At 50.0% G+C, this 15,030-nt stretch overlaps 1 protein-coding gene across 2 annotated transcripts in view; it reads left to right on the plus strand.

The window, feature by feature from the left end:
* The window catches only part of RADIL (Rap associating with DIL domain), a 64,932-nt gene that overhangs the window by 34,316 nt on the left and 15,586 nt on the right, over positions 1–15,030 (plus strand). For both annotated transcript variants that reach the window (XM_074313977.1, XM_019753631.2), the window contains exons 3-5: positions 11,894–12,126; positions 12,737–13,372; positions 14,361–14,398. In XM_074313977.1, the coding sequence (XP_074170078.1) occupies positions 11,894–12,126; positions 12,737–13,372; positions 14,361–14,398 (907 nt within the window). The remainder of the gene's footprint in view (positions 1–11,893; positions 12,127–12,736; positions 13,373–14,360; positions 14,399–15,030) is intronic.

The raw sequence follows: 15,030 nt of genomic DNA on the forward strand, positions 1-15,030 counted from the left end.
AGTCTCAACATAAAATAACAAAGCAAAGATGAAAAGAAATTGCCCAAATTGTCATTGTCGTAGAAGAGTTTAAAACAGCTTTTTCATTCATGATACCAAAAAGACAAAAAATAGAAGGGAAACAGTTTGGAGCACAACAGGGGTTGGCAGACTGTTTCTATAAAGGGCCAGATAGTGAATACTTTCTGCTTTGTGAGGCTATAGCGTCTCTGTCTTTACTACTTAAGTGCCCTTGTGGAGTGAAAGCAGCCCTAGACAATACGGAAACAGATGGCCAGGGTTGGATTTGTCACCCATCCCTCCCAGCTGGTGTTTGTCAGCCCTGACGTGTTAGACATTTATTGTAGAACCCTTCACCCAGCAATTAGAAAATGTGTATTTTCTTAAATAAGCATTGGGCATGTACACAAATTAACCCCATGGTGGGTCAGAAAGTAAGACAACATGTCGAAGTATCCGGTGCATAGAGCATGTTCTCTGACTACGGAACAGTGAGTTAGAAATCAGTAACAAATAGCATAGGGAAGAATTGCCTAAAGAAGATACAAAGAAGCCCAAACCATAGAGAGAGATTGATGGACAAAAGCGCTTAATTGTATTAAATAATGCATAGTGAAAGGTGAAAATGGAAAACAGGTCGTAAGTGGGGAGAAGATTTCATAACACGTAAAACTGACATGACTGCTCTCCAGACTATGTTAAGGGTGACAAAAGCAGCCTGTGTAGAAAGATCACACACCCAACACAAAATGGGAAAAAGAAGGGCATTTCACAGCAGAGGAACTAGGAATGGGCAACGAACAGGAAAAGACGCTCGACCTCGTTAGTAGTACGGAGACTAGGAATTAAGGCCGCAGAGGTATTTTTTTCAAAAATAAAGTATAACAATAATCAGGTCGGGAGGATGGGAGCGCTAATACAGAGCCGTTTAGAGTGCACACTGTTTTGGTCCCTTTGGGAGACAGTTCGGTCTTTTCTAGCAATGTTGACATGCCCACACCGTGTGTTCATTTATTCTACTTGCAGGTCTCTGCCACCATGCTGTGGGGCAGTGATGTGCTTGATGTAATTGGTTGCTTTATCCCTCCAGGTGGCCAGAGTCTGTGGGTCACCTATACAGCCGTGTGCAGAACGCCACACACCTTCTAGTTTATGTCCAGTGCCATGTCATTATCATAATTCTCTCTATATGTCATTGTGTCAGAAAAGTCAGGAAGAGACTTTGTTCCTTGGGTCACCAGGAGACAAGTACATCGATGTTTGTAGCAGTGTTCTGTAATAGCCTAAAGCTCGAAGTGAGCCACATATCCGTAAATGGGGGAACGGATAGATCGTGGTGTGTTCATGCAGTAAATAATACGAAGCTGTGAGATTAAATGGACCATAGCTACGTGCATCAATGTAGATCCATCTTGTAATGTTGAGGGAACAAGAAAATGGCAGAGAACCACACAGTGTGATATAATTTATGTAGGGTTTAAGAACAAGCAAAGTAGGACAGTATAATTGAGGGTTATAAAAATGAGTCGTATAACTGAAAGTGAAAAACAAGGGGATGTGAAACACAGAATCCAGAATAGCATTTCCCTTTGGTGGGGTGGGTGGGGGGTAGGGGGCGGGAGGGTGGCTGTGAGAACGCAGCGAGACTGGAAATAACCCACTTTTTTCAGGTTGGGTGGTAGATGAAACGGTGGTCGTGTTATCCTTAGTCTGAGTTCCAAGTGGTTCATATGTGTGAAATACTTTATAATTAAACAACTCAACACCAAAGTGATATCTTAAAAACCCGTTTATCAGTTAGGAATCACATTTGGCCAGGATACAATACAGGCAAATTTTCTTTCACATTACAGAGGTAGTAAGGTCAGGCTGATAGGGTGGCCTTCCTGGTCCCCAGGGACCCAGGCTGCTTCCACCTGCAGCCCCATCATTCTAGTTCATGCCTTCCATTTTCAAGGTCACCTCAAGGTGCAGGATGATTGTGGGGCCACTGCCATCACATCTCCATTTAAGGCAGGAAGAAGGGAGGAAGGGAGAGGAAGGGGGAGGAAAGGTATCCCTGCAAACTATGTCGTCCTTCCCTGGAGCTTTCTTAGAAGTCCCAGCAGTGACATTCCCTCATCTTTCACTGACCGGAACTTAGTCATGTGACTGTGAGACTGGCAAATGCACTTTTTAATCAGCTGGATACATTACATCATTCCTCACCATCATGCCATTAGGAAGAAGGAGAGAATGGATATTGAAAGGCAGTGACAGCAGTGTCTTAACACAGCACTCATATTTACATGTTCACACATTTCCAAATAACTCAGGGGTCAAAAAAGAGACTTTAATGAGGTGAATCAGAACAGAACAGTAATGAAAATGCAACGTGTGTGTGTGTGTTTGTGGGGAGAGAGGTGCAGCTAATGTGGAATTAGGAGGAGGGTCATAACTTTAAATGTGTGTCCTAGAAAATAATAAAGACTGGAAATCAGTGAGCTACCTGTCTACATAATTAGGTAAAAAAAGAATACAATAAATCCAACGACAGAAGAAAAGAAATAATATAGTTCAGGAAGTAAAGAAATGGAAAATAAATGTGCAGTAGAGAGGAGCAATAAGGGGAAGAGGAGGGTCTTTGAAGAGACTAATAAAATAGTCAAAACTGGGAAGATTGTTGAGGGAAAATAAAGATGGTACATAGACAATTAGGAATTTAAAAGGGGATATAGCTGCAAATACAGTAGAGATTTTTTAAAAGGATCTTATAGATAGCTTGATGCCAGTAAATTTGAAAACTTAGATATCGACTGGCCACTCCAGATAATCCACCAAAAGAAAACAGTTTATTTGGGAAAACAAAAAGAAACAGAACGACCAAGGAGTGCGTGCACACTTGCCAGCCCGTCTGCCCACTGGCCACCCACGTGGGAAAAAGGTTAAAAGCCCAACATGGCACCCCCTTTATTCACATCCCTTCCCTGGAGGTCACCACAGAGTTCAATAGGAAGTCAACACTAGAGAGTTAGCAAGGTGCCCAGCTCCACCTATAATCCTCCCAGCTCTATGGTTAAGCATCGTAAGATGCCAGTTCACTTTTATCAATGAAATGGATAATCTCCTAGAAAAAGATAACCTCCCAAAACTCACTCAAGAATTGAATAGACTTATAACCTTGAAAGAAAGTGCATGAGTAGGTTGAAAATGTACCCACCAAAACCAAAGTAAAACCACAAACACATAGACTAAGAAGGTTGTATGGGCCAATTCTTTCTAATATTCTAGGACATGATTATTCCATTATTACACATCAGACTGTTCCAGAGAACAGAAAAAGAAGACACATCTTAGGAAACAAATATAATCTTAATACCAGAACCAGAGAGGGGAAGTATAATAAAGAATCATCAGCCAAATTCACTTATGAATGCAGGTATGAAAACCAAACCAGAAATGTATGTAGGCCACCTCACGACCAGGCTGGAGGAATCCCTGGAATGCTAGCGTGCTTTATCACCTGAGATGTTGGCTGGCAAGCAAGTTGGGTGCTGGCAGGAGGCCTCAGCTCCCCTCCTGAGGGCTGGCTGAGTGTGCTCACGACGTGGCTGCCGGCTGCACCCTGGGATAGCAAAGCGCCAGCCACAACGTCTTTCCTGACTAACCATGGACGTCACGCATCACCCTTCCCATGATGTTCTTGTGGTTAAACTGGCTCCATTCACTGGGGGGAGTGTGGGGGAGACTATACAGGGGCTTGACAACCAGGACATGGGGTCATTAGGGGCCAACCTGGAGACTGACTTCCTCATCGATCAACAGGAAAAATGGGTACATTTTAACATATTACGATGCAATACCATACAGCCGTGAAAAGGGATGAGCCAGAGAAACACATAGCAAATGGGTGGATCCCACTAATGTGATGCTGAGGGAAAAAAGCAAGCCAGATAAGGATACATATCACGTGCAACCATGTCATTAAAGTTTTAAAACAATTGCAAAATGAAAAGATATTTTTCAGAGATACTTAATGTGTGGATATACTAGCCATCCTTACCATATGATAAAAATATAAATAGATGGGGAATTAGGACCCCAAATCAGCATCACTGTTTTTTTCTGGGTAGGAGACAGTGCTCATCCATATCTGTAAAATTTTCTTACTTCCCCGGCTGGGGAGTGGGTACATTCACACTCATTATTTTGTCTGGTTTGTACCCTTGTATGTGCCCGGAATGTCTCATAGCTATACTGAAGGGTGAGCAGGAGCCAAGAGGGTCAGAAGTATGTGGACAGACAATTTTTCAGGAAGTGTAGCTGCTGAGGAGAGTTGGAGGGGGAGCCTGGAGCTCATGGACTGGGATCAAGGCAGGGCTGGGGACACTGTCACTAGAGAGAATTCACGGCGGAAGCCGGGGACAGCTCTGCCGCCCACACCAGAATAGCGTTGTCACTCTCTCTCCTGGTTATATAACAATATATGTTCATCTTAAGGAACTTGAACCACACATAAAAATAGAGAGAAAAGAGGTCACTGAAATCCCATCTCGCATTAGACCACAACAAACCATTTCCCTGTTTGTAGAATAGGGTATAACATGTATATGAACGTTGATCAAACCGGGACAGAGCAAACCCCTGAGGAATGCCACTGGGCCCAGAGGACGCACAACCAGCCGGCCAGAAGCCCCTCTGCCGTCATCCCTGTCTCTCTTCCAGAGCTAAGCCGACATCCTGACCGTAACAACGTGCCTGCTGTTCTCCATACGATGGATGCACGCACTCTCCCCTCCCCCACTGTGGTTGGTGCCAAAGCAGCTCTTCCCACAGCCCCTGGGGTGGGGGTGGGGCTACGTCTGCTTCACATTCTCTTCTGCGCTTTCCTCTCTGTGTGGCGAGGGTCTCCTTTAGCTTCTCCAACGTGGGGAAGCCCAGGGCTTGACTTCTGTCAACACCACTATTTTTCCCCAGAACCAGCCAACGTTTTCAGGCCAGAAATGCTCAACATACTCCTACCTCTGGGGTCTTTGTCTTGACTGTGGCCTAACAGTTTCGTTCTCTGTTGTTCATGCCTCCCCCCAACCAGTTTCAGTTGTCATCAGTGAGCTTGGCCTTGTCCAAAGTCGACTGATTAGTCCTGGCTGGACCACCATGTCTTAGGGATGGGCCACCTCTCTCCCTGCTGACACTGAATGAACATAAATGGGTTCCCATGATAGGAACTCAGTTATCACGGAATCCTCCTGCCTCCCACATCAGTGCTGACTCCTCCTCCTCCGTGCCTGCATTAGTTCTCTGTTGCTACATAACCAACTAGCACAAATTTAGCCGCTTAAAAGCACATCCATTAACTTACAGTTCTGCGCGTCAGAAGTCCGGCGTGTTGTGGCTGGAATCTCAGGGTCTCACGGGGTTGAAACCAAGATGTCAGCCAGGCCGAGTTCTAGTCAGGAGGCGCTGGGGAAGGATCCAGGTCCCTGCTCACCCTTGCTGTTGGCAGACTGCAGTTCCTTGCGGTCATAGGACTTAGGTTCCGGTCCCCTGCTGGCTGCCGTCTTGGGGCTACTGCTCCCCTTCCTTCTCGTGGCCCCTGCACCTCCAGGCCGGCAGCGCTGCGTCACTACGCACTGGTGCTTAGAATCAGACTTCCTGTTTGTTCGTCTGTTTAGATTAGGCCCACCTGGATAGTGGCGAGCCCAAAGTGCGCCGATGAGTAAAATTAATTACATCTGCAAGAGCCCCTTTGCCATATAACAGAACACAATCACGGCGAGGGCTCTCACACCCATTCCCAGGGCCCACGTGCACTCCGGGAGGGGACTGTACGAGGGCCAGGTCACCGGGGCATCTTAGAACCCCGGCCCCGCACAGCACAGCCCGCTCTCCGGGCCCATGGGTCACAGCTGCACCCACATGCAAAATGCGCTAACCTGTCTGCAGGTTCCCGAGTCTCATCCCATTGGAGGGTCAGTTCAAGTCCAAAACCTCGTCGTCCAAATCATGTAGGTCAGGTGTGGAGGGGCCCCTGAGTCTGTGCAGCTCCACAGTGGAGGGCACAGTCCTCTCCTCCACCTGTGGGCCGCCGACCCAGGGACAGCATGTCTGCCCAGCTCCCAGCATGCAGTGGTGGGCAGCACAGATGACGGTCACAGACATTCTGGTCGAAAGGGGAAACAGGTGGTGAGAAGGAGTCGCTGGGCCAAGGCTACTTTCAACTCCAGCCAGACTCACCCGGGTGGGCCTCTGGTTAAGTTTCAGGCCCAGGGAACACACTCCCGGCGGGCGCCCTCGGGCTCTGAGCCTCCCTTATGTTAATTTTTGCTCCACAAGATGCATTAGAGCTGATTGTCCGGCTAGGTCTTATTTTCGGGGACACAGGGTAGGTACTGCATCCCACTGCAGGCAGCAAGAAACCAGGCAGCTGCTCAGTGCTCTCCCCAGCTGAGTCCAGGTTCATCCTGAAGGGGCTGCAGGGCGCCTCCAGTGAGCGGTCTGCCCCACAAGCAGCACCCTCCTCCCCCAGCCTCCAACAGGCGTCCCTCATTCCCCTGTATTGGAGTTGTGCGCGTAAAAAGGTAAGTATGAGTGAAAAAAATCAAAGTCTAATTCTTCTCATCTCGGAGCCGTCAGTTTGGACAACTCACACCATTGTTTTCTGTGCCCTCAAGAACACCTGTGATGCAGCATTTCTAAAAGGAGCGTTCCACTGTCATCTCTGGGATTTTCTTCCACGCTGCTGGCATGAAATTCTGCAAGTTTGCACACAAAAACCAGAACTCACATTCATCTTCAAATGGTCCTTAAATGACTGAAATATTGCAGAATCTTCCCCCCACTCTCCCTGCCGCCCCAATAACAGCCAACGTCTCACATCTCAGCTGCTGCCTGGCTGACATTCTACATGAATATAAGATGCTTTCCAGTTTCAAATCTGTTAAAATGTGAAAAATAGTGTGTCTAAGATTGATGAAATATACACCACAAATGTGTGCTTTCATTCATTCATTCAGTAGATTGAAAAGTGTGTACATTTAAAAACTAACTTATTTTCACCAAAGTTATATATGTGCACAGGCAAAGCTATATTTTCTTAACGCTAATTAAAAGCAAAAACAAACAAAGCACAAACCCTGGCTCCCTGCGTCAGCCTTCCCTCTTCCCGATTTTGTACTCCCCAGAGGAAATCACTTTCAATTGTGAACTGTTTCTTTTTTGGCATTTCATTCCACATCTTAAAATAACATTTATCCTGCCAGTACTTGCTTTTTCAAATTTCAGGCATTATCTAGTGATGTCCTTCCATGAAGTTGAGGATGTAGTAGCTCTTTTCACCGTCCCTCCCTCTTTTAAAACGCCCAGCCCCCATTGCCCTGTCCTCCCAGTGGTCATAGTTTTGGTAAGGTTACATTTTTATGACCGGGGATAGCTTTTCACAACTCAAGACTAGTATATACAAAGGTTACACTTCTTGTCCAACTTTCAGTTTCTTTGAAATTAATTCTTGTCAGATTATTTGCTCACTCTTTTTCTTGGCACTTTTCACTAATTCAGTATTCCCCAACTCTCTGCCAATTATCTTACCTCTTTTCAAGAGATACATGGTGTCTTTTATCAACTTCAGTGTTTTGGAGCCTTCTGCCTGCTTCCGTCAGCTGGCTGCTCTCAAAGCTGCTCTTAGCTGTCATTCCCTTTGAATCGCCCTGAGTAGTCCCCCATTTCTCGCTCTTGTTCCCTCTTTCTTGTTCCAGGTTATGCCCTCATTTTGGTGGAGTATCTCCTCCACGGGCTTCCTGAGAAAGTGTACCTGAGAGCTAAAATTGCTTAAAGTACTGTGTGTCTAAAAAGATATGGATTCTACTTGAACGCTGGATTAGTCATTTAGCTGGGTATTCGAATGAAAAGAATTTTCTTTCCTAGAATTTTGAAGGCGTGGATCCATTTCTTGTAACTTCCAGCACCCCTGTGAGAACTTGCAACGCATTCTGTCTGTCCTGTTTGTACTAAATCTCTTTCTTCTCTGGAAACACACCTGGCTTCTTCACTCTTTTTCCTCCCCGCCTCATTCTGAAAATTCACGATATGTGTCTTGGTGTGTTTTCACCCTAGTGTTAGGCTTTCACTTTTTTATTAAAAAAATTATGGTTGTATCCATTAATGTATTTATGTTTTCCATAATTCTATTTTATTGCGGTCATTAAAATATATCCATTTGCATAGTTACACCCTTTATGCATTTTTAACCTCTATGGTGTGTTAGACTTTTAATGGACCATTTTATTCTGAAACTCTTGTTTTTCAGTTCTGAAAAATTGTTATTATTCCTTTGATGATTTCTCCGGGCTCTTTTTGACTGACCACATGGTGTCTGATTTTTCTGTCTCCTAGTTTCTCTTTTTTGTCTTTTTGCTCTACTTCCAAGGCAATTTCCTCAACTCTCCCTCCTGACCTGAGATGGGCGTGGGGCGCTCCTCTCAGAACAGTGGGATGTGAACTGTGGTGTAAGCGTCGTCAGGATGTCGTCTGGATGCAGAGGCAGCACAGGGCAGGGGTGGGCGGGGAGCCAAGCCACCTACGAAAAGGTGGAGAATCGGTGGGCTCTGGGACAGAGGAGCTGGTTCTCCCACTGGGTCCAGGGAACGCACATCTGGTGGCGTCAGCGATGAAAACGGTCCTCGTGGTGATAGGTGGTTAGTGTCTGTAGGAGCGCCACCAGGCCTGTTAGTTGTTACTGTGTTTCCATGATCCTCTGTGAGAAAGGGTTTAGAGTCATCTCAGGGATCAGACATGGCCTTCGGTTTCAGCTACAGAGAATTCCTGCTTATGCCACACTGCTCTCTCTCTGGCACAGCTCTGGAAGGCTCCATTTCCACTGTGGCTAACAAATGGCTTAAGCATTTTATCTACTCAGTTACCCATTATCTTAATTAGGTTATTACCTAGTTCCTTCTAGAGAGGGGATGCGATTCCCTGATCAAGCCTCTAATTAGTATGAGAAGTCCCAAGTTTTACCATGGAAAAATACTCGTATTTTTTTTCTTTAAATTTTTAAAAATTAAAATATGGCTAACATACAATATTATATTAGTTTCAAATGTACACCATAGTTATTCAGCCTTTATATACCTAAAGAAGTGCTCACCATAAGTCCAGCAACCATCTGACACCGTCCCACTGTCACAATATTATTGACTATGTTCCCTGTGCTGTACGTACATCCCCATGGCTTACTTGTATATCTGGCAATTTGGACCTTTTATTCCCCTTCACATTTTTTTTTTTTGGCTCCTTGGTACTTTAAAATGTAATTTCTCCCCACGTTAAATAACAAGACCTATCCGTTGTTGAAAAGTTGGAAAATAAGGGAAAGTATAAAGAAGAGAATAAAAATCATCTGCAAAGGCCCTGCCTAGTGCCTTTTATTCCACTCTCTTCTCAGTATTGCGTTTATTTTCTTAAGTAATTTAAATCAACCTACCAATGTACATAGTTATATATCCTCTGTTTTTTAACTTATTGCTTATCTCCTCATATTGTGAGGAATGTCGTTTGTAGTGCCAGTGGGTGACTCCGTGCCTAACCGTGTCCCTGTTGGATTTTTAGACGGTTTCCCCTTTTCTGTTTGTAAGTAATGCTTATATAAACATTCTTGTACTGAAATGTTTGATTCCTTTCTGATTATTTCTGCAGGATAGCTACTTAAAAGTGGAATTCCTTTGTGGAAGGATGGACACAGTTTTAGACATAGACATATTTATATCTAATTTGATGTGGTTGGCAATATCTGGATAGCTATTTTTAAAATTTGGGAGGATCAGGGCCAGTTTATATTCCCACCAGCAGTTTCTGAGAACGTTTGTCTCTCCTTAGCCTTGCTATCATATGATACTGTCATTAAAAATCTGATAATTTGGGGTGACCGGTTAGCTCAGTTGGTTAGAGCATCGTACTAATAACACCAAGGTTGCCGGTTCGATACCCACATGGTATCTGTGACCTGCGCCGCTGTGACCTGCGCCCTCTTTAAAAAACACACAAACATCTGACCATTTGACAGGGGAGAAACATATCTCTTTGCTTTAGTTTGTGTCTCCTTCAGTGTTTGTGAGGCTAAACAGCTTCATCGCTCCCCTCTGTGCCTGTCTCTCACTGCTTCCTCGTCTTCATTTCGAAACGCATCAAGCCCAGCAAAAGCAGAAACTGGGTGTCTGCCTTTTCCACATGGATTCTGATGGTCCTGCAAACATCTCTTTGCACTTTGCTGTTCGCCTTTACGTTCTTTTGCAGAGAAGTTTCTAATATAATTACTGTGTCCATCAGGGCCCAGCCCCATGAGGGTCCTGTGGCGGGTTCGGAGACCGCCTTGCACAAATGTCCATGCTTGTGTGAGGGTCCACCTGGACGTACTGCCAAGCGCGTGTGCATGGGGTCGTGTCTGCTCGACTATGTGGATTGCTCTGTACACTGGCCATGCTGACCTTGGGGGTCCAGGGCCGTGGTCAGGAGCTGTTGCTGCTTCACCCCTGGCAGCGCAGGGAGCCAGAGCTCCCCAGCCCCGGCCTTTCACACTGGCACAGGGGCCGTCTCGGGGTCTGTGGCTGCCTGGGAGACCCAGGACTTCTGGAAGTTGGTTCTGAGGCACACCCTCTCCTGCAGTCCCGTCCTAGAGGGAGGAAAAGCTCGGGCGCTAGAACGTCATTTTGGACTGGTTTTTAACATTTTCTTCTTTCAGGTGTGGTCCCACGTTTGTGCAATGATGTCACAAGCCCTGGGGTCTGGCATTCATAGGAGAGTGGAAGTGGGACAGGGCTGCCCCTACCTGCTCCCCCGGCCCCCACCTACTCCTCCTGTGCCCTCCTCCTGCCTGCTCCCCCTGCCCCTCCTGCCCACCCCCTTCCCTGTGCCCTCCTGCCCAGGCCTGCTCCCTTCCTGCCAGTCGCTGGCTTAGCTCTGCTGCTGTCGGGAGCGCTGACAGCCTCGCACTGCGCAGTGGCTGGGCTTGGCTCTGCAGCCTTGCCTCCCCTCCCCTCCCGTCCTCTCCCCTCCCCTCCCGTCCTCTCCCCTCCCCTCCTGCAGCCCCGGCCCCCTGCGGGCTGCGGAGGAGCAGGCTTCCTTCTGGAAGGGCAGGGCGGTCAGTACGCTTGGCTTCAGCTCCGGTAAGAAAGCGCCCTTGGCCCCAGCTCGCTCCCCCACCTGCCACACTTCCGCTGGCTTTGTCTGGTTTGGTTTGGAGTGGTTTTTGGAAGGGTTGCTGCGTATGGGGGCTGATGGAGGGGGCTCAGGAAGAAAGTGCTGGGATTGGCAGGGGCCCTGGTGATAGGAGACTGGTGTGTCCGGGTTCCATGTGGCTTCTCAGCTTATCGACAGCATTAGTTTAAAAGGGCCCTTTCTGGATGTGTAAGACTGTTTGTGTGCACATGTAGGTGTGTGTGTGTGTGTGTGTGTGTGTGTGTGTGTACGTGCACGCTCTGACCTGGGGTGTGGGAGCAGACTGGGGAAGGAGCAGCCATGCTGTCCTAGGAGACCAGCTGGCCCAGAGGGTTGGGTGATGTGGGCAAGTTGGCTGTTTCCTGCTTGTAAATTTGGGGGGAAGATGAGCGGTTCCCATCTCTTCAGTCAGCACACATGCACGCACAGGTGGGCTGGCAGGACAGGACAGGTGGATGGCAGAGCTTTGGAGTGGGGAGGTGCCCCACAGGACCCCCTTGGTGACTCCAGGTGGGTTTGGCCTCCTGAGGGGAGGCCCCGGAGGTGCCTGGCCTGGCGAGGATGTGGTCAGTGGGCGGAGTCCTTAGCCTCCTCCAGATGGTCCTGCAGCGCAGGGGCCGGTGTTAGGAGCAGTGGTTCGTGAGAAGGGCCTGGAGGGGCCTCCACGGCGCTGCCTGGTTACCCTGTGTGGCTTCTGTTTCAGGGATAAACGCCCAAGCCCGGAGGCTGCAGCGGAACCGCGCCAAGGGGACCCCAGCCCTGGCCTCGGGGGGCTCCTGGAGCCCCCCCCCAGCCCGGCTGCGCCGCACAGTGAGCGAGACCAGCCTGAGCCCTGCTGCCACCCAGGGCCCTGAGGAGCCGGGCCGCAACGCCATGCGCTGCTCCCTCTACGAGTCCCCGCACCTGCTGCTTCTGCAGGGCTACAGCCAGCAGCACGTGAGCCGCCAGCCCCGCGGGCTGCCCTGCCGTTAGCTAAGTCAGCCGTCAGTCCTGCGACTGCAGTCGCGCCGACCGTGACAGGGCTGTAGGAATGGGGTGGGTGGGTAGGGACCACCACATTGGACCCATCCTAGACTCTGGGGGTGGGTGAGGCCCCCTGTCCTCTGCTTCCAGGGCATTCTCTGCCCAGGTTACAGGAGGAGCAGCAGGGGAGAGGGCCCTGCGAGGAGGGTCGCCCAGCTCCTCACTTACTGACCCCAGTGTGGTACCAGGTGCCCAGCACGGGACTGTCTACCAGCTTTCAGACTGCGTCTCAGGCCTCTTCCTGCCCTGGCTTTGGGGAAGGACACAGGCAGGTGACCAGGGCACAGGTGCGCAGTGTCCTCCAGGTGATGGCAGAGGCCTGGTGAACGGCTCACATGGCCTCCATGTGCTGCAGGGGTGCATTCTCTGGGTGACACAGCGAAAGGCTGCCTGTCGCCCCCACCCCGCAGAGCCAGCATTTCCCACCACTTCTGTTGCCCAGTACAGCATTCCCGCCCACACTCTTAGGGACCATGGACAGGGACACTGCGCTGGCCCCTGAGGTCTGGCGTTTGCGTTTCAGGACAGCTTGGTATACGTGCTCAACAGGGAGCGGCACACGGTGGGCCAGAGGACGCCCTCCAGCAAGCCCAGCATCAGCCTGTCGGCCCCCGACATCCTGCCCCTGCACTGCACCCTCCGCCAGTGCCAGCCCTCGGGCCCAGAGCGGGCGGGCAGTCGGCTGGTCCTGGAGCCAATCCCTGGGGCGCCCGTCGCGGTCAACTTCTCAGAGGTGGGGGGCCGGACTGTGGTGCTGCGTCATGGGGACCTGCTGTCCCTGGGCCTCTACTACTTGCTGCTGTTCAAGGACCCAGCACAGGCCCAGCCCCTGCCTGCCCAGGCCCTGGCTCGCCTGCGGGCCGTGCCGCACAGCTGCAGGTTGTGTGGGGCCCTGCTCCCGGCGGCCCGGGGCACCGCCGCCTCCACAGCCGCCGCCCTCCCCCGGCCGCGCCCGCTCTACCTGGAGTTCGAGCCTGCCGTGGAGGACACACTGCTGCAGCGTATCATGACGCTGATCGAGCCGGGCGGCGATGACCACAAGCTGACCCCCGCCTTCCTCCTCTGCCTCTGTGTCCAGCACTCGGCCACCCGCCTGGAGCCAGGCTCGTTCGGGCAGCTCCTGCTCAAGATGGCCAGGATAATCCGTGACACAGTCTGGGTCAGTCTCTGCCAGCCAGGAGCTTGGCTGTCTGGGCCCTGGGGCCGTGGTGGAGCTTGGGGGCGCTGTGGCCACAGGGTGGAAGTCCTGGGTACCTCCTCAGGCCGAAGGCCAGCCTTCTCTGCCCGTCCACACCGCCCAGCCTGGCGCATCCGCTGTGGCACTTCACCCTCGTGGGGACGGTCATGTCTCATGAGCTCTGGTCCTGTGTCCTCCCCTCGGCCCAGCCCTGCTACAGGCCTGGGAATGTGGTGCCTGTAGCCCCAAGCCTGCGTGTCCTGTGTCCCACCCGCCCAGCGAGTTGAGCCCCTGCCAACACCCACTGCAGAGCCCTTGTCAACTTGGTGGTGGGGACACAGGACCGGTCAACTTAGGTACATGGAAAACCCCTCCGGGACTGAGTCCCTAGACCATGGCACCAAGCATGTTTGGCAGAATTCTGAGCCATGGGGCTGACCTGGGCACTGCAGGATGTCCAGAGGCATCCCTGCCCCCTTGTCCCCCCGACACTTCATGCCGCTAGCACCCTCCCCAAAAAAGTCCCAGTGGGGAAGTTTAAATACATTGTAAATACTTGAGCACCTTCATCTGTTTATCATCACGATGTGGCTGACATTTAAAAGTGTACATATTAAGCTTAACAAGAAGAGTGTTAGAACTTTGTTCTGGTGTTTGTGGGACATGTGGCCTGTCTTTACTCCTTCTGAAATGGCCAGTTGTTATGGAAGCTGGATGGGTGTGAAATATTTCCGATGTAGGAAGTATGCAGTTCATATTCAATAATGGACTGGGAAGCGACCAAACCAAATGGAAAAATGTCCTTTCCCACATAGCTTGGAGTGGCTCGTCAGCAGAGTGCGGCATGTCTGCATCAGCGACGGCACGTGTTTACCTAGGTGGTGTCACATGTGTTTGGTCGTGTTGTCATTGAACACATGCCTGGTATCCTGTTTTCCTCATGCTTGTTTGTTTTCCTTTATAATTGTAGGAGAAAACCAAAGAACTGGCAGAGCAGCAGACGCACCTGTAAGTATTTCTGTCATTGTACCCGCCCCTGGGCAGCTAGTTCCCCAGAGACCTCCACTTCCCGTGGCAGCGGGACCCAAGGGGGCCCCCCAACGCCTCTGGGGTCAGCTCTGTGCTTCCGTCAAACAGTCCTTACAGCTCAGAGTGGCTGTTTTTATTTCTTTAATCACCACCCTGGGAAGCTCTGTGGAAGATTTCTAGAACGCTGTCCACAGAGTGAGAGGGCAAGACCCTCGGATGCCTTCTCCTGCCTCCCACTCTGTCGGAGCGAGCTGACTTCTCTAGGAAAACGTACAGAGGGCAGCACGTCTCCAATGTCCAACGTCAGCCTCCACAGAGAGCGCCATTTCCACACGTGCACAGCACCAGGGGCTGGGAGCTCGATCCTGCAGGGATTGTCCTCCTGCAGGGGCTCATTGCGGTTACTGGCATCGTGTCTTCAGGGTTTGTCCCTGTTGTCGAGTATTGCAGGATTTCCTTGTGGTTTTAAGACTGAATAATACTGCACTGTATCCTATGCCAGACTTGCTTCATCCAGTCACCTGTGGATGGACGTTTAGTTTGATTCCTCCTCTTGGCTGTTGTGAATAGTGCTGCAGTGAACATGGGGTGCTTATATCTCTTGAAGCTCT

The sequence above is a fragment of the Rhinolophus sinicus genome, linkage group LG10, assembly GCF_036562045.2.
Source record: "Rhinolophus sinicus isolate RSC01 linkage group LG10, ASM3656204v1, whole genome shotgun sequence".
In the NCBI taxonomy this organism is placed as follows: Eukaryota; Metazoa; Chordata; class Mammalia; order Chiroptera; family Rhinolophidae; genus Rhinolophus; species Rhinolophus sinicus.